The sequence below is a fragment of the Pyxicephalus adspersus genome, chromosome 3 (assembly GCF_032062135.1).
Source record: "Pyxicephalus adspersus chromosome 3, UCB_Pads_2.0, whole genome shotgun sequence".
Taxonomy (NCBI): domain Eukaryota; kingdom Metazoa; phylum Chordata; class Amphibia; order Anura; family Pyxicephalidae; genus Pyxicephalus; species Pyxicephalus adspersus.
The window spans coordinates 89,401,332-89,421,434 of record NC_092860.1 but is presented as its reverse complement, the minus strand read 5'-3'; the positions used below and the strand labels follow the sequence as shown (position 1 = coordinate 89,421,434).

Here is a 20,103-nt window from a genome sequence, read left to right as displayed (position 1 = left end):
ACTCACACTGTGTTCCTGGATAGAGAAACTATCTAAGAACACATAGAGCTGCTCTGCTCCCCTGATTGCTGTTGCCGCCCTGTAGTATGTGTTCCCGGATAGATTTTCTCTATCCAGAAGCACAGGACTCCTGTGTTCTTGGATAGAGAAACTCTGTCCAAGAACACATACATCTAGTAAAGGGCTGCAAGAGCAATCAGGGGAGCGGAGCTGACAGCTCTGCTCCCCTGATTGGTCTTGGAGGTCCCAAAGATTTGGTCTCGTTGGCCGAATTTACAAAGGCCGTTCTCGCCTACATGTTTGGTAAGCAAGAACGGCCCAATTCTTCGCAAGACCGAATTTAATAAATTCGCTCGCTCATCCCTATGGATGACATGAGTGAGGAAGGATCTGTTTCTGGGACTTTAAACATTGGCTAAAACAAAAAAGCATCAAGTATTTTCCATTTCAGACCAATAGTTGGCTGTATTGTTCTACCAACCTCCCACCTGCTCCTATTTAACTAAGTGTAAGTGGTTGGGAATATTTGTGTGCCAGCATTTGCAAGTGGCTAACATTTGCGGTGGATCACAGTGTGATTCCCAAATGCTACTAGTTACTTCTGGCCACCTAGTTGCCTTTCCTTCTCTGGACAACAACCACAACTCAACCACACTCAACCGCTCAACAAAGAAGGTGCCAAACACTGAGGTTGACACTAAAAAATTGTGCAGTATTTGAATGGAGGCAGTTGTAAGATTCTAATGGTGTGGTTTTTTACCACAAGTCTGAAAGGGGCCGTCTAAACCCGTAATTTTTTTTTACATTTACCTTTGTGGGAATAGATAAGGAATACTAATGTGGAATAAGGGGGGACAGTTGTGGAAAAGAGGCCTTGTCAATCAACATTGGACCCCTTTTTGTCAAAGGAAGACATAGGACCCGATATGATACACAATGGGGAGCCACACTCATTACCCCTCTTTTTTCATGGCCACCCAGGCTACATGTTTGAATAAAGATCTGATTGGAATATTGGGAGAGGCTTCAAACCTAATACATGAATACCAGTTTAAAGTACTAGTAAAAAGGAAATAGAGGCAAAAGAGATCACTGATATCGCTGTGACTGATGCAAACATTTTTTTGTTTTAACAAAATATGAAAACAATACAAAATCTAAACAGAAAACATTTTCAGAACAACAAAACAAAATATTATATAAAAAACTATATAAACCCATCTATAACAAAATCTTACATTCCCTCAAACATTCCCAGGTGGGAATCAATTCCTGCCATTGAAACACTTTGACCTGGAAGACTCCCCTTAGGGAACGTTTGAAGGAATGTCTGATTATCTGTTCTATAGTATTTTATAGTTTATAGAGTTTATAGTATTTTAATATGAAGAATGAATTCACACATAAAGATATCCTAATGATACTGTCAGACTGCAACAGTTAACATTCTGTGGAACTTTACAATAATACTGTGCATCTTATAATCTGCTTATGTGTAATAAATCATTTTCCAACCTGTTTATTCCTTGACTCATACAACTCATTGATTAGACTTGATTTTATGTTAATGGCACACCATAAACTGGAGTGGTCTCTCTACAGTAGGAGGGGAATTAATTAATGTATATACTGCAAACCAATGCCGCAACACTAGCTCTAATAGAATAATAAAGTTTGGTAACCCCAGAGCTGTCATTTTTGTGCCCCATACCTAGGTATGATTGTACAAGCTCTGTCCATCACGGCTCAGGATCTGGTGGGAGGTATGTTTGTATATGGCACCAGGAAACGCTTCCCCGGCACTGCTCAGAGCATAAAAAGAAGGCACGTAGCATATCTTCCTTTTCATTTATTCTGCACATAGTATTTACCTGTTAATTCTGCCAGTGATAATAGATAAATTATTCTTCATGTGAAGCACTGTCAACAATAAATGAGCAATGATTAATTCAGAGTTCCCTTGTTAGCCCTCAGAGTCATAGTTTCCTAACTTTGTGAATGGTGCCATCATCATACATCTATTGTTAGGGTTGGAGATAAGGTAGCATTCCCTCCTCACAGCCTACCCAAAAAATAGGTACATGGCTGGACCCAGGTCATGGCTTAAAAAGGAAGATTGCTTATACAGATATTAGTGGTCATGTCAAACCATCCAAGAAGTTATAATACTGTTTTGAGCTAGATTATATGCCTAAAAACGAGATGTTTGCTAAAGAGGCTATTCTTGTATTCTATATGAATGTTAAATATAAGCGTGTAATTACACACCTGGAAATCACATTGCTTTTGACTTTATTATTATCATTACAATAGTCTTTTGAAATATGCAGTTGGTGAAAATACAGATTCTTAAATTAGTGGTATGCGCATCCCAGGGGATGCTTCTAATGACCATTGATTACCCTTTTTTATTATTTAAACCTCTAAAACCCAGACAACTGCATCTGAATCCTTTGAGACAATCTCCTGCACTATCTCTTGTAGTATGGTGACTCTTCTCCCAGAAATCATCCTAGAAGGCTAGTGATGTGATCCTCACCTGGGTAAGGAGGGTGAAAGATGTAAAAACAGTAAATATATATTTTTTTCTGCTTTTTTGGGAAGCCAGAAATAGGATTTTTTTTTTTTTAGAACTTGGAGATATTACAAATCGCATTTGACACTGTATCCAAATCTACAAAATGTTGGATATGGATACACTTTACAGCTTTGCTTATCTAAAATTGGTATGTAGCTAACTACACAAGCTCAAAAAATGTTTACAGACACATCATGGATCATTGGTCCCAGTGTAGGTATAGCTTTAACTTTTTTTCAGTGTCAAACACAGTAGGGAATAATTACACATTCAGTTAGTTTTTTCTTTCTTCCTAGTTTCTTGTTTGTCTAGATTCATTGATCGGAAATACCCATTTGGCTTGTTAGGAATATTCACCAGCCAATGGATGTGCGAACAGCAGGGCTCTGAAAATTCGAAAGAATAGACTTTGGTAGTTGCTCCCATAAGTTGGTGGTTGTTATGGAGTATTCCTGGCTGAATATCAGCTCTGGTAGTTGATGAGTTATTGGTTGTAGTTATGGGGAAATTGATTGTTGATACTGGCTATGCATCCATCATGAAATGCAGCCTTTCTCAAATGTTTTACCTTAAAGGAACTCTTGCAAACCCCAGGTTTCAGGGAACCCTTACTAAATTAGTTGTATTGGGTGTCAGTGGAGAAAATGCCCCTACACTGGCAGTCAATGCCTACACTGGCAGTCAATGGTACAAATCCACTTACTTACACTGGTGGCCAAAATACCACCTTTATAGATAACGAGGAACTAAACTCAAAAAAAAAAATAACACTAAGAATAACAATTCTGCAGGGCAGTCTGATCCCTCCCGGGAGGTCCTGCATCGGGTCCCGCATCGTTCCGGAGCACTCTGGGCGACGCTATCTTCTCTTCTTCTTCCTGTTCTTCATCCTACATCAACTGACCCAGGCGCGAGATCGGGTGACATAGAATGAAAAAAAAATTGCCGATCTCACTGTGCATGCGTGAGATCGGCACATTTTTATCGGTCATGAGCAGAAGCGCCTAAGAGCCTCCTGGGATATGTGACAAAGGTATCCCAGGAGGCTTTGGGCTCCAATTCATTCTCGATCGCCTGGGCGGTGTGGCACCCTTTTACACAAAACAAAAACACTAACAACTAACAAAAACACTAACAACTAAGCTACCCTTTTTTTGTAAAGTGAAAATTCTAAGTTTAGGTACGCTTTAAGATCATTATTAGTTTCCTGCAGTGCTATTAGCCCAAGAACTTGGCAGAAACTATAAAATGGAAGGTCTATCAGCAAAAGGTAAAAGAGTCATTTTAACTGACATCAATGATTTTTTTTGCTTTCAGTAAGTTGACACTGGAAAGCAATGTAAGAGGCATCCTTACCACTGTCCACCACACTATTGTAATGTGTGCTGTGGATAAAGTAATAATTGACACGGATTCCCTAAGACCAGAAAGTTATTTCAAGGGTTCTTAGTGTGATAAACATTGAGAGTGGCTTTAACCTTAAAGTGCTGTGGAAAACTGTTTGAGAATGGGGATTCTAGAGCAACTTTAAAGTTCTGAAGAAAACTATTTGAGAATAGCTGATCAAATGTATGACCACCTTTGGGGTCATTTCAGACCTGCAGTTAGTTGCAATTTTCTGCCACAGGCTCATCTGTGGTCCCGATCTCTCCCAATCAAGTAATTGGGAGAGGTTGGGAATATTTTTTTTTTTGCACTTGGTTGCATGCAATGCAGTTCCCAGGCTTTTGGCGGCACAATTATTCTTTGAAAACTTGCACTGTGGCCACAAATCTGGTTGTTGCTCTTTGTACACTTTGCCTCTCCTGGCCAGAAAGTAGCAGAGTGCTGTGTGCTTGGGAGTAGAAAACCATATGGGTTCACATAATGGGTCAGAAAGTGCTCTTACAGTATTAACAAGAACAAGTGTCCCCATGGGTAGATTTTCCTTTTATTCCTGTTCTTCCAGCAACAACATTTTGGATTTCCTTTCTTTTCATTCCCAATGACACTGATGATCAGGTCCATTATACAGACAGCAAAAAAGATCTATTCTAAAGTTTTCCCCTTTCTATCCAAATCTCAAATAGTTTTACTTCAAGTTATAGTGTAACATTTGGTGTACCCTTCAAGCAATATTTTGGATTTTCTTTCTGTTCATTCCCAATGACACTGGTGATCAGGTCCATTAAACAGAGAGGAAATAATATATATTCTAAATTTACCCCCCTCTCTATCCAAATCTCAAATAGTTTTACTTTGTTATAGTTTAACATTTGGTGTACACTTTAAGCAACATTTTGGATTTTCTTTCTGTTCATTCCCAATGACACTGGTAATCAGGTCCATCAGACATAGAGGAAATAACATATATTCCAAATGTTCACCCTCTCTATCCCAATCTAAAATAGTTTTACTTTAAGTTATAATTCGCCCTGAAATGATCCCAGAATCCTAAGAGAAAGGAAAACACTTACTTGCAGCTAATATCTTTAAGATAAAGTTCATAGTTCTAAGACAAACTTGTGTTGAATATTTGTGATAAGCAGCTATATGGTTTTCATACAATCCTAACTTCTAAGACAAGGAACTGTAGGTTGATGTGAAGGTGCAGGAGGAAAGTTGATACCATGGGCTTATAATCATGCCATGCCCCACCAGCTCTCACCCCCATGACAGGGGCTACATTAGGCAGAAGAGTCCAGAGGGAAGAAAGTCAGCTCGTGTTTGGGACAATGCTGTGACACTACAAAGGAATCGGGGAAATCTAAGCACGTGTCACCCCCCCTCAATGTCACTTAAACCTCTCTCCAGTGACGTGTGGATCCCATTCAGGAAAAGAGGAATTTCCCATCGGCTTGATTTGTAGCCCGGCGCCTGGAGGGTAATATGCAGGGCTGGGAGAAGCTGGGGGAATACGTGGAGATCCCATTCTCTGCAGAGAAAAGAGTGAGCAGCAAGGCTGCCCTGACCCTGAAGGTGCCAGCTCCTACACCGGCCATGGAGCACAAGGTAAGCGGATGTGACAGCGATCAGGGGCAGAAGATCAGCCAGTGTGCAGCCCAGCAGAATTCACACGTGTGTACAGAAGCTGGCCAGAGCCCAGGGAACAAGGAGGGCAGATCGGGGGGCACCGCGTCCTCTGCCCATGCCACTGACCCATCGGGATGTGCCAACGACGAGGCGCACTACATCACCACCCACGAAATCCAGCTGTGCGAGGCTGACCCGGAGCCCGAATACCCCGACTTTGGGCTGACCCCCTGCACGTGGAGCCCGCCGGAGGACAGCGCCCCCTTCCTGGAGTACGCCTCGTTTGATAGCCAAGGAGAGAGCCCCACCGATGAGGACTGCAGTTATTACATGAGCACCGCCAGTGATCACAACCCCACCAGTACCGAGCTGCTCAGCAGTTATTCGGAAAGCGATACCCCCTCCATAGACAACATAGCCAGGGTGGACGAGTCCGAGATCCTCCTATCAATCAAAACCGCATCCAAGGCTATAAATGAGCCTAGCAACATCCAGGAACATCCAAACACCGCCCCTGCTGATGCCAAGCATGACACAGACATGAGCTACTGCCTGTCCAGAGCCACCGAGAGCAAGTCAGCCTTCAAGCAGCATCAACAGCATCACCTTGCGCCTTATCCTCAGCTGTCCGATGCGCATAGGCTCGTCGCTATCCCTGCGCGGCTCCATGCGCGGAGCGGGGTCCATGCGGATATCTCCAGCGGAGCTTCCAGCGCAGTTAGTGAATTAGATGATGCTGATAAGGAGGTGAGGAACCTGACATCCAGAGCCTTCCGCAGCCTAGCTTATCCTTACTTTGAAGCCATCAATTTCAGCTCCAGCGAGTCCACTACTTCTCTATCTGACCAGAATTTAGGGATCAACAGCTGGTCCACCTACCTGGACTGGAAAGGGGGCTCATTTTTATCCCAAAAGGCAGAGAAGACCCTTCAGCACTCCTCCACCACATCTAACTTTGGGCTTAAGAAAGTAGGCAAGGACGTTTCTCAGGAACAAGTGTTCCTCCAAGCCAACAAATCTCAAACTAAAGCTTTTGAACTTGTTGTGAGCGAAGTAGCAGAGAAAGGACCTAATCCAGCTTGTTCCTCCAAGCGCATCCAGTCTGGGTCCAGGGTTGTCACCCTCACAGAGACCTTAAACTTCAGCAGCAAATTGAAAGCAAGCAAGCCTCAGGAACATGCTACAGGCTCAGTTTGCAGGGATGGAGTTACAGAGACATTGCCAAAAGAAGCTCCTGCTAAAGACCTTACCAAACGTACAGGCAGTGCAGCTGAAGCCATGGAGGGCTCTAACAAATCCAAATATGCCTCTAGCCTTATTAAAAATATTATCTCCAAGAAAATGCAGCTGGAGCAAGAGTTTAAAATGGAAAGAGGACATATCACAGACACTTCTCAGAAAGCTGCCTTAGCTAAGGAGGGAGAGGGCTCCAAGGACAAGACAATACAGAGACAAAATTCCAAGTTCTCAGAAGCAGGCTCAGACCTTACCCTGGTCAGTAGTGAGGACACTGGGGACTTTTCCGATATTAAAGCCAAGGATTTTGCTCCTGCTGCTGGTAATACAAATAAGCAGAGGACTCCCTCTGAGACTCATAGAGAGGAATCCATGTCCAAGAGCACTACAGACAGCATGAAGGGCACTTTCCGCAGTCAGAACAGTGCCTTTAGGACCTGGAAAGAGAAGGAGATTGAAAAGATGGAAAAGAAAATCGAAGAGAAGGTTGCCAAGGCAAGAAAGATTAAGATCCCATTAGAGAGGGACTGGAGAGCTGAATTTGGAGAAATATCCACTGTTCAGTCTACCAAAATGTCTCGCTTGTATGTGCCTGGCATCCAGCATACCCCTAAGGAAAAGCAAACCCCAAAGCAAGCCACCAAATATTCCGTGTCTACCTATGCCCACCAGACCTGTTTCAGTCGCAATGAAAATGAATTTAAAAGTGAAAAACTTCACATACTACAAGCTACAGCCAGCAGGATGACTCCTATGATTACCCCCAAACCCCAAGAGATTAAGCTAAACCTAGGATTATCCACAGAGAATAAAGACAACCCTTTCAACATTGCCAAGCTACTGACCCCAAACTTGACATCCAGTGCTGCTACCCTTTCCAAAGCAGCAGAAGATCTGAGGAACCAAGTGCCCTCCAGGTCTGAGGTTCTGGAGAAAATGCCCCAATTTCTGGTAAGAGACGTCAGAGAGACCAAACCCAAAGTGCAGGGGACTATTCACCAAGTGAGGGACGTTAGGAAGCTGCTGAAAAGCTCATACAGCCATGACACTGGTGATAGTAGTGACAGGGGCAGTGTTATGTCTGACCAGAGTACCACTGATCAAAAAACAAAGATGTTCACAGCATCTAAGATATCTTCCTCCCTGTCTCCCATTGTGATCACCTGCCAGGCAGTGAAAAGTAAAGAGGAAGACAACAAGGACAAAACAGATACTGAGGAGGGACTGTCACCTGCAGATACTGTCCTGGTGCATAGGGCTTCAGGTAGACTTCCTGTAGCCACCATAGCACCCAATAAAACTGGCCCCAGGATTCCAGTAGTAAAAATTGTGTCTAAGGCTAGCAAATGGAAACAAGAGAAAAATCAGCAGCCAGAGGTGAAAGTAGAGCGACAGTCTCCACAGTCCCGAGCTGCCCTGGAGAAGCTGACTGCTGCGGTTAAGACTATGGAGCAGCTCTATGTATATGACAAGAAAGAGTGGAAGCGCAAAGATGACCCACAGCCCCTTGGAGGTAGCCATCTCCTTAATCTTATCGCCTGCGAAGAAAGCGCTGGGGGTAGCAAGGTGACAGCCCCTGCGGAAACCAAAGCTAGGGTGTCACGTGAAGAGCCACGCAAAGTATTTGCCCCTCCGTTTACCAAAGCACCTGAGCCATTGGTACGTCGCAATTCCTATCCCGGCTTGGAGAAGAACCCCGTGGTGGAGAAGAAAGCACCCCGGCGAACCTTCCAAGTGTCCAAGTTTGGTGAAGCCAAGAAACAAGATCAGCCCGAAAAAGCGAGCAGAGGGACCGGCAATGTAAATGTGTTTAAGGTTAGCGCTGCCCCCGTTAAGAATAAACAACAGAACCAGGAAGCAGCTATGAATACTAAAAACACCCGACCTCAGCCACCGACTTCTTTGAAGATTCCTCAGATGTCCCTAGAGGAGCCCAAAAAGGTGGAGCCAACCGCTCCTCAGCCTCCCTCTCTGGTGCGCAAAGCTAGCGCTGACTTTGAGAACTACCTTACTATTCCGGTAAAATCATCCGGGGAAGGAAAGCCACCAGCAGGGACAAATGTCCGAGATGTGCCCTCCAGTGAAACCATCAATACCAAAGGATCCAATGTAACCAATGCAAACACCCGGGAACCCTTTAGTATTATTCGGGAAGCTGCAGCCACTGTGAGAGACTCTGCAGCCCTGGCCACCCTGCCTCCCTTCAGCACCAAATCCCAAGATGCCAGTCCTAAGAGCCCCATCAAAGCACCCAATGATTGGCGTACCAAAGCAAAGGAGGGGGTGCAGCCCACCAGAGCACCCTCAGCTGGGTCTGAACCCCAAACCCCAGACTCTGTTCCTCCAGCTACTATTTACCATCACTCACTGCCACCTGTAGCAATGGCCATGCCCAGCACTCAGGGGCCCATCTACTATTCTCCCCCATTGCCTTCAGCCACTCCTGCTGAGATGTATCCACAGACCCAACGCAAAATGCTTGTGGATTTAGCTACAGGCCAGTATTATCTTGTGGACACTCCAGTACAGCCGGTTAAAAGGAGATTGTTTGATCCTGAAACTGGACAATATGTGGATGTCCCTGTGCCCCCTCCTCCAGTTACACCTGTACCCCTTCACATGCCACAACTAGCCCTTAGTCCTGGTGCCTATGGACCTGCTTATATGTTTTATCCTGGATTTTTGCCCACTCCTCCAGCAACTGTCCTACCTTCTGGCACTCTACAGACCCAACTCTCTAATCCAGGGAGCGATCAAACCTATGAGATGCCTGGGGTAGAGGGGTCTCAGCATGGGGAGATGGGCTTTTCTGAGACCCCTTACTACTTGGCCACTGGGTCATCCAGTGCTCCCACTGGACAAGCTACTAATATCAGGAGGGGATCCCTAGGCTGCCCAGATGGAAAGCAGGTCATCAGCATCCTGTCTCAGCCTGGACCCAGAATCGTGGCTCCACCATCCTTCGATGGCACCACCATGCGTTTTGTTGTGGAACACAGATGAACATTCAGGTAAAAAAAAAATCTAATTCATATGGGGTAAGCAGTTCTGTCCACTTAATGTGCATGAACAAAATTCAATGCCACAAAATAAAATGTAGGACTTGCTGGGACTTGTGGTTCCATATAAACTGGGAAGTAAAAGTGGCCACACAAACACACAGAACAGTCATTCTATGATAGCAAAAATTGTAGTTTCTCATGAATAGTCAAAAACAGTATCTATCTATCTATCTATCTATCTATCTATCTATCTATCTATCTATCTGTCTGTCTGTCTGTCTTTCTGTCTATCTGCTACCTATTCATTCTGACCTTAGTGCATCTATCTATCTAATTGTTACAGATCCTGTAGTATATCCAGTTATATTATATTGAATATATTACATTGTGTTATATTGTTTCCTTATTCCCACCATACTCTTTTGAAATTCGCAATAGTTTTCAAGAACAGCCACCAAGTGCAATTAATTTTTTGTTTTAAGAGACCAAATAACATGTCAATGAGCTGCACAGCTAGGTTTCTGAATTATTTCTAATTTCTTCTAATTTAGATTAATTGTTTTTTATGTTGATATGTTATGATATCTTGTTATGATATTACAAGTGACAAACTTACTGTAGCTAAAAATTGATACCCCCCCCCCCAAATCCTTAATATTAACTTTGTTCTGTATTTCTATTGGACATCTCTGCATTGTAGGTTTTTATCTTACTACACTATAAAAATGCATTTAATATTATTATAATGTCAATATTGCTAACAGTATATATATTTTACATCTTTTACACAGTTTGTGAACTTTGGGAAAACGTGGGTTTATTATAAGTTTCTAAATTTCTAAATGGGTGGGTGACATTTTCTAATTGTAGTTTTAAAAAAAGTCATCAAATTTTGTGCCCATTTGAAAAAGTTTTGGCTTGATGACAGAATGCTTAGACTACAGTAAGTTCTGTATTGTTGGGAGAAGGAGGAGCATGCTAGCTCTCCCTAAATTTTAAAAGATGAAGTGTTTTGGGAGTGTTACGCAGTGTTTTGAAATGTAGTTCAATAATGCTGCAGGTATGTTCTTCCACCTAATACTGCCTACCATACAGCAGTTTTCTAGTGTTTTATGGTGGGACAACAGGCAAATGTTACATGCAGAGATATAAAAAGAATTTGGAATTGTGATTAGCCAGTCTTGTTGTGTAGACACCTCTACCAGTTCGACATCTAGCTATGTGGCAATTCTGATTCCTATATGTTCAAAGAGTAATACTAGTAAATGGGGGAACATAAAAACAAAAACAACCAACAACAAAAAAATCAATCAGCATGAATACACAATATATTAACATTTTGATGATGCTCATTCTTTTTCCAGTGAGCAGATAGGCAACACTGACTGACAACTGAATAGCTGATAGATACAGTGGTATTTTGCATATTAATAAATTGATATAGACTGATATAGATTAGTGTAATGTTCTTCACTTGTATCACCTTTACAATAATGAATGTGTTACATAGTAACATGTAAATATCCAATTATTGACCACAGTACAGTTGCAGCATCATTATCCAAATACACTCTGACCTAAAATACAGTAAAAAAAAACTGCCTCCAAACTCCTTATTTCCCATATAGTTTTTCCTTTGTTCCACAGATTTGTAATCAGTGTGACAGTACAATAGTGCTGGGAGCGGCCATACTCCATGGCTAGGTCCTGTATTTAGCCATATGTTTAGGCTGGGTCCCATGTTTAGCTAAATATGCCAGTAATAAAGCATTATATTCCTGCTGTAATTTCACCTGTCACTGAAGTCTTCCTTGTTCATTTGCACTGCAATGATAAACTTTACTTCTTCCCTTATACATCAAATTAATGTTCTCCTCACATTTCAATTCAGCATCAATGAAAAATGTAAGATATTCTCTTTAGCCCTTTCAGTTACATGTTTTTCTAAAAAAAAAGATTTCTGTTCTTGGAAGTAATGGTGTGGTAAGTCTAAATGAACACAGGCAGATTTTTTTATGGGCAGTGAATAATTACTCACCATTAGTCTTATTATTATATCTGTTGTAAAACACTATAATAAAAATAATATGCCTTTACATATGACACACTGACGGTTGTAATTTTTAAACTGTTATTATCCAATATCATAAACTAATAAGGAATTCTCTGTTGTTTATTTGAATCTGTACAAATAGCAGTTTATTCAGTGGTTACTGTGCAACATTCATGCCATGTCTAATCCCTTACTGGCCACAGTTGAAGGGTCCTCATACCATATCCTTTTATATTCAGTGTAACCGTAGGTCCCTGTAATCCTGTGGTGATATTGGAGAGAGTATAAATGTTTACAACATGTAGGAAAAAGAAAAGTTGTGGGAATAACACAGCCAGCTCAGGATCACTGTGCAGAAAACACAGGGCACTGTAAATGGAAAAATGCCGGTAATATCCCTAATGTTAGACTTCACTTCCATGACTGCAATAGTTCAAAGAAAAAAAAATTGTTCCATTAAAATGACATCAATCTGATGTTTTAGGAAGAAATAAGTAGGCAGTATTAAAAAAGGTACACGCTGGGTCTTTATGTTATAATAATTAGTTACATTACTATACTTTTATCTTTTATTATGAAAAAAAAACATTGCATTCTGTGAAAGGTTACAGCAGATGGTCTAAAGGTATATTAGTTGTCTTCTCTGTTTATTAACCTTTTAGCATCATTAACCAATTGTACGGAAGGACAGACTGAGTTATTTAATATGAGTGCAGAAAGCAGTGTTACTTAGCATTTCATCATATCCCATCAGGTCTCTGATTTCATCAGTCAACTGGGTTCTTATAGCTTGCTGTAAATTTTGCACTATAGTGCTGTATAATCCTGTTTTTATGGTTGCCATATACACCTTTATATATTTTTTTACAATGGTAAATTTTGCTGTTAGACCATAAAAAGGTAGTAATCCAGATGTACTTAAAAACATTGTTCCTAAAAAGCTTTGATGAGTTAGGTAGGACTAATGGAAATCTTCCAAATTATATTTATCATCTACTTATAAATAGCCTATGCAAAAAGCTAATTGGTTTCCATAACTGTTTTGGTACCTGGGGGAAGCAAATGACCTTCTGTGTGTTTAATGATAGACAATGCCATACTGAAACATTTGAAGACTCCCGATGCTATCTGTGACAGGGACCTGTTAATGAATAGGAATGCTCTCTATAGTAAGTAGAGATGGGTATTTTATGTCATCACCTGTGGTTTACACACATGTCACTGTCACACACAAACGTGCTTGTTGCACACTGGAATTAAACATAGCCGTTAACCTTCTCAGCCTCTGCATGCAAGGTGACTTTCTTGTTATATAACCGCAGCCTTCATTATGTAGATGTAAAGCAGAGATTTGTATAGTTATTCAGGTGTGCAGTCTGAAGCCACTTCTGAATGGCTCTATATGCACTTGGAAGCAGTTTTTGGAGTCAGCGATGCAGTTTATTGCACCACCAGGGATTATAGGTTGTCTTCAGTCCTCTAGCAACAACTGCAACACAACTGCATTCAACCACAGTCCACTTCTATTGGAACATGTCCATATTCAAATCTGTGAAGGCAGTTGGATAATCAAGTGGAGAGGGGGACCTAAATATCACATCCGAAAACCCAGTGCAACTGCAGTGTGAAAAAATAGTTCTCAACCACTTCTGTATGATTTATTGGGAGTGGTTTAGGTTGTGATTAAGAGTGCGGTAAAAAAGCCCTAAAAGTAACAAAGGTAAAAAAAAGCCTTAGAACCAACAAGTGTTGGTAACCTATCAATAATACATGGCTAAAAAGCTTGTGGACACCTGACCATCACATTGAGCTCCCCATCCCATTTTACAACCATGGAGCTGGTACCACTTTTGTGGCTTTATCAGTATGCACCCTTCGGGGAAGGTTTTCCACAAGCTTACAGTGTGTGTGTGGGGGTAATTGTGTCCATTCAGCAAATTCAGGTTTTGTGAGGTCAGGATCAGATATTGAACAAGAAGAAATGTCAGTCGGCCTTCCAACTAATCACAAAGGTGTTCAATAGGGTTGAGGACTGGTAGCCTATTAACAGAAAAATAAATTCTATTATAATGCTAATTGATTCTTTATTTTTTTCTCACAGTGAACACATCTTTGTTGTCCTGGACCAGGTTCCATGTGGCGTAGGAGTCTGTGGTACTTGCAGAAAGTTTGGCTAGAAGAAAGCCTGCTTGAAAATCTTGTCCCTGTTCTACAAAACAATGGTGAGGGGCAATTGGAGAACTAAATATGTCAAAATGAAGGAGACAAAAGAAATCACAGCTTGTAGACTGTGTGAGTTTGGGTTTTTCTTAGAACATAGCAGAGTTATCAAACTTAAAAAAAACAGATACAGAGAAAGACTTAAGTACAGTATATTAAGCTACACAGTTAACTGAGATTTTCACTGTATATGTCTTCTAATGCATTGTTTGAAAGATGAGAAAACTTTGATTTTTTTTTAGAAACACTGTATAGTATTGATATGTTTTTGGTGTGTTTGGGCTGCTCTGTGGCTCTTTTTGTATGAAAGGATGACAATTGTTTTTTTTTCATTGTTTATTGGTGCCATAACTTCCTCCTAATGTTGTATTCTTCCAAATAAGGAGAGTCTGAGCAAATTGTTTTCCATGCAAGGACACATCATGTGGGATGCTCGTTTTGGTTGCTATACACACTTACATCTACTTTAAAAGATGTGATCCCTGGTGAGTCAGTTTGATATAAACAGTATCATATTAATGGTGCCTTATGTAACCTTTTCTGCAAGGTAGTTCAGTAGGAGAGCCAAGTGGAGGTCAGTAACTCATCATTTATAAATATACCATCTGTTCTCGTAAGCAGCAAATATCAGTCCCGATTTATCTAACATAAATGCCACAATAGTTGATGCCAGAATAAAAAAGGTAGTTATGGTTAAAGGGTAGTTTAATTTAATGCATTGCACTATAATGTTTTTATAGTGTTGGGACAGCCCATTAAATGCACGTGGGTCCACCAGCCACAAAAATATTCAGATCATACCAGAATTGTTTAAAATGTGTCATGTTGTCAGCCATATATGATAGGTGATCTGTTGCTTAAAAACTGATTGCATAAAATAATCAGTTAGTCCATTTAAATTATGTATACATAGTGGTTATTCATTACTTGATGCTGTTTCTCCATGATCCATGATATATAGGCCTGGTGAGCAGATATTTGAAAAATCACAACTTGCAAGAACTCGTTACCTACTATGATCCCTATGCAGCATTCACAAATGCAATCATCCACTCAAATTTAATATAAAAATAATTTAAAAACTGATGCATGGGTACCCAGCATTGTGGTATCAATGAAAATTCTGATTGGATGCCTATTGGACAGCTCATTTAATGAGCAAGACCATAGAGCAACTCTAGTGCATATGACATTCATCAATCTCTAATGGAGAATCACTCTTCTTTTTTAAAAACAAGTTTTAACTTACCAATCTTCCTTCAAAAACACATAGATATTAGTGAGTAGCTCTGATCATGGGAAGCATTGCACATGTAGCTTTGTAATATGATTGTGCTATTGAGGCAGATCTCCCTCTTTTTATTTGGAAGAAGAGACAAAGTACATTACTTTACATACACTACTCGCACCTATTTAGACAGCCACAATATCCATGCAGGGGACTCCTATTGTATTTAAGTATAAGAAGATATTTGCTTGCAAGTAGTCATAAGGCTCCCATGTATCTTCCAAATACCCAGCAGTAGTCTGCACTGCAATATAGTTATATTATCTGTTAATCCTGCCAAGAAGCAGAACATCTTGGCCAAACCCGTAGAAGGCCAAGATTTCCATCAAAGGTGGGGGCTTCAAAGTTGGAAGTAACCCAACTGAACTGATGGGTTTTAAACAGTCAGCTTTTACTTATATGGCTTAAACCAAAAGAAACACTAGTTGCTGTAACTGAAAGTATTTAGGAGAAATTGGATTTTAATTTAAAGTGTAAATCCTTACAATGAACATCCTACATTTGCACAGTATATCCCTGGCCCATCAACTGATGTCCACTGTTGTCCGTCTGCTAAAGGGAAAAAATAGCAACTCCGCTGACAGTAAGTAATAAAACTATATTATTGGGTGAGGGGCGCAGAAAAACAAAAATATCTGTAAGGTTAGCCACAGGTTATATGACATATATAATTATTTTAATGTTAGTTTTACTTTAATTATTAAACCCTTAAACATCAACCAATCGACTACTATGTGAAATTGCTGTATCCTTTCCCTAATATATTACATACAAAAGGATGATTTTGTTCAGTTCACCAATCCAGCATTAGATTGATAAAAGGCACAGTAGACATAGGTATATAATGAAGACAAAGGCTCTACTAATAAAACTGGTAATCTAACATTCCCCCAAACATTCTGTGGTGGGAATCAATCACTACCATTGAAACACATGGACCTGGAAGTTTCCCATGAGAGAATGTTTGAGGAAATATCTGATTCCCTGTTTTATAAATAGAGCCCAAAGATGCTTTGCTACGGTGTTCCATTAATACATCATATTTGGAAATTGATCAGCAGCAGAACTCATATATGGGTATCAACAGAGTAGATCTAAAACAGGCTAATTTCCTTGTCTATAGAGATCTTTATTAAAAATGTATTGTTATTTTTGCTACCAAACTTCTTATCTTATCTGTATATATCCAAAATATGCTTTGTGCTTTTACATGCAGTGATCGCTTCTTAGAGACTGCTTAAAGGAGCTTTTTCATATTTTTTCTGGTGGGTAAAATAACTGCACAGAGGGACATGGAATCCTTACTGAAAGCTAAACACTTAATATTTTTATAATATTTTACATACCGTAGAGGAAAAATAGATGTCATGTCTTTTGGAAATCTTAGACTGCTGGGCAGCACACTGATTTGATCAGTTCTTTACAGGTAACATCTGTATTAATAATGACTGTCATATATGTTTAGTAATTGGGTGCTCAGTAAAAAGTTACCTGTTACAGTTTACCAGCTATAGACATGTCTCAGGATATAGAGTTTTATATTACTTTATAAACAAGTGGAGTAGTTCTTTTTTAGCTCAGTAGTAGTTAGTGGTAACAAGAGATATGGGGCCAGCATATGTAACTGTGTGCTGCAATATATATGCTATGTCAGCATATGTAATAAATTGGTTGTTTGTAGGTTAAAGTAATATTTGGAGCTTGGTAAACAGATAGTATAGCACACATTTCCAATTATATTTCTTTTACATAATTTTTACAACATTGCTTCAGATTTTGCTAAAGGAAAATATTTATTTGTTTAATTTTATGCACTTACATATTAAATTCAGTTCATAGTGGGGAGAAATTGTTTAAAAAACAGCAAAAGGGGTAGGTGCAATGGTCAAACCATTATGACCAATCACCCTGTATGCATTAACATGTGAGCATTAATGAGCATGGGATAGGCTTGTTGTCTTTCACAAAGTTTTCCCAAAACCTTTTTAAATCCTTGAACCTTTTGCCCCTAATTGCACAGAATAGAATGATAAGTAGGAGTTTCCTAAATCATAGCTGTTGATGAGAGTTCTGCCCCTTTGTTCATAATTGTAAACCTAGAAGTGTTGTTTAATATATAAAGAATAGGTGTAAGTGGATTTTTTCTGCAGAGATGCAGTTCTATTTATATGTTTAGGGATAAATGGCAAAGTGAAAGCATTTTTTGTTAGCACTTTTAGGCAAGTTACTGTCAAAAAAGGCATACAACATCCAGTCCCCAAAAAGGGATATGGTTAATATGGTGTATAGGGAAATCTGGAAGCTCCTTTAATAGAGGGGTAACTAGATATTGACCCTATCCCAAAAAGAATAAGTACAAGTTGTACAATTTTTGCATCTTACCCATTCCCAAGTTAAACACAACAGTAGAAAAAGTCCCTAAAAAAAATAAAAACACAAACATGCTTACAGACAAAGTTATTTAGGTCCCTGGAAATACATTTAGTGCCAATCATATTATCCAGCATTATAAATCCAGTGTCATTTGCCAAGGTCGAACAATGTCAACCTACTGCAGACCCATCACCAATGGACAAATTGGAATAACACATGACAGGCAAAACACATGACAGGCAATCTTGTGGAAATCCCATCGCAAAAGTGTTATCACAGAAAAAAAGCCTTTTCATAATGCTTAATATATATTTGAAGCAATCTGCCAGTAAAGAGAAATGTATAGACAAGAAGATGTCACCACTGTAACACACACAACAAGGCCTATCCCATCAATGCATTTACTTTTTATTTTTTTTTAATATATTTTATTACATAAGAATAAGTGCCAAAATGTCCATGTGTCCTTTCTATCTTTTAATCATCACTTTATATACCTTTGTTTTTTTTTTTAGAGCTAAGTTTTAAAGCTTTAGACTATCCAGTTTGTATGGTTCTCTGGGGCAATTATAGAGTTATCTCCTGCTTTGCACAGATCTTTTTCTTGTCCTGCAGCAGAACAGTATTAAGCAATAATAATATTATTAATAACAAGCATAAGTGAGAACTTCCTATTTTGTTTATATAGTTTAAGCTTATCTCATTGTTTTTATCAGCATGTTGCTTGGCAAGGCTTAGCCAAGGGGTGGGACACTTAATAATGTGCTTTTTTTAATGGTTCATTGACATTTTTACAAATACTACTAATGAACAACAAACATATTTTGAAGGAATAATTTCAAACATCATTTTCTACTTTTAGTTTTTTTTTTGCCTTTTTGAATAGTCCTGTTCAGTGGGCTCAAGAATGTGCTGCTATATTTTAAATGTTAATAATGCAGTGTTAAACAAAAATGATTTTTCTGCCTGTCAGATAAAACAAGTGTAAGTTTATAGTTTTCTTGGTGCCATTGAACTCCATTTCTTCTGTTTTTAATTGGCGGTTTCATCTGATAGGTAATTCATGCAGCTGACAGCTGTGACTGTCATTATTAGAACAAGATGGAGAAATGGAATTCTGTTAATTGCATCAGGGAAACAATTGTCAGGGAAGGAATGGCACGTGTATCAAATGACTATCAGTGGAAAGCAGAACTCATTGAGGATGAAACATTTAAGGAGCAATCTTTTGTGTAATTAGCTCCTACTGCCATTGAACCTGTTGCCATTACAGCATGCAATACAAAAGGCAGCATGGTGGCAAGTTGGCAGATGAGGTTGCATACAGTATTCTTTTTATTTCTGAAAGAATAGCATGTGGTTTGATGGACATTGAAAGTTCTTGGAAGATGTAGTGGGCCTTGAAACATTCAAGGCTCACTAACATCTATATGGTTCAGTAATGTATGTATGCTAATATGCTTTATAACACATGCTAACATGAATTGCCCTACTACTATGCATTGCAGAGCAATAAATGGCACCACAGTGCATGCTATGTGTATTACCACGTGTGTTACCTCAACACAAAGATCTAAATGAGTCCCCATAGATATACTACTTTTGAGAACAAAAAATTAGAATTTCCAGTCCCTTAGTTACCAATCACTAGTAATTTTAGCACTTATGTGGTAGACAAAGCCAACCAAAGGTGTAAAGGAAAATCTTTACTGCTGCTTTCAAAACCTTACTATTCCAAAGGGCCACATTTTGGATATATATTAAAATAAAAATGTTTATGGCATAGCACCAATACATAGCACTTAACCATGTATTCTTATGAATTTCCAATGTACATACATATTTGAGTTATATCAAACATATTTTCTATTCCCTGTAGCTTGATTTATTGTGAAACGGACAGATATGAGTGAAGACTGTGTTTTTGCATTCTGCCATTACCAGTTTGTCAGCAGTTATAAACTAGTCATTTGCTGCTTTTTATTTTAAGTAAACTTGTAATATGAGAAATGTTGGGGCTACCATTGCTGATCCCCTTCTATATATAATATAACAGCCAGGGAACTATCATTTGCACAGCTTTCCTTAAAGTGCCAAAACTTTTCTTTCAGTTTTGGAAAGTGTAGGGAATGATTAGAAGTACTGCTAAAAGGAGCCCTGTTAGAATGTTCTTCCTTGACTTACTAGCATAATGGCAAAGGTTCCACCAGAGATGAAGACAGGAATAAAAAGCTGATGGATTAGAGCCTTCCCGTGCAGTGTGTATATGTGTTTTTGATTTTCCTTGACTACTTTTCTGGTGAAAGCATTGTTGCAGTGGCAGAACATAATGTAAATTCTC

The 20,103-nt window shown here is 39.6% G+C and overlaps 1 protein-coding gene across 1 annotated transcript; it reads left to right on the top strand.

The window, feature by feature from the left end:
• Window positions 1-5,446: 5,446 nt before the first annotated feature.
• On the top strand, window positions 5,447-19,344 carry C3H4orf54 (chromosome 3 C4orf54 homolog). The gene is made up of 2 exons (XM_072406814.1): window positions 5,447-9,837; window positions 13,983-19,344. The coding sequence occupies exon 1, from the start codon at window positions 5,447-5,449 to the stop codon at window positions 9,827-9,829; it is 4,383 nt and encodes a 1,460-aa protein (XP_072262915.1). The 3' UTR covers window positions 9,830-9,837; window positions 13,983-19,344.
• The last annotated feature ends 759 nt before the right edge of the window (window positions 19,345-20,103 follow it).

Excerpts from the sequence above, each read along its gene's own strand:
- C3H4orf54 (XM_072406814.1), top strand. The coding sequence starts at position 5,447 with ATGCAGGGCTGGGAGAAGCTGGGGGAATACGTGGAGATCCCATTCTCT.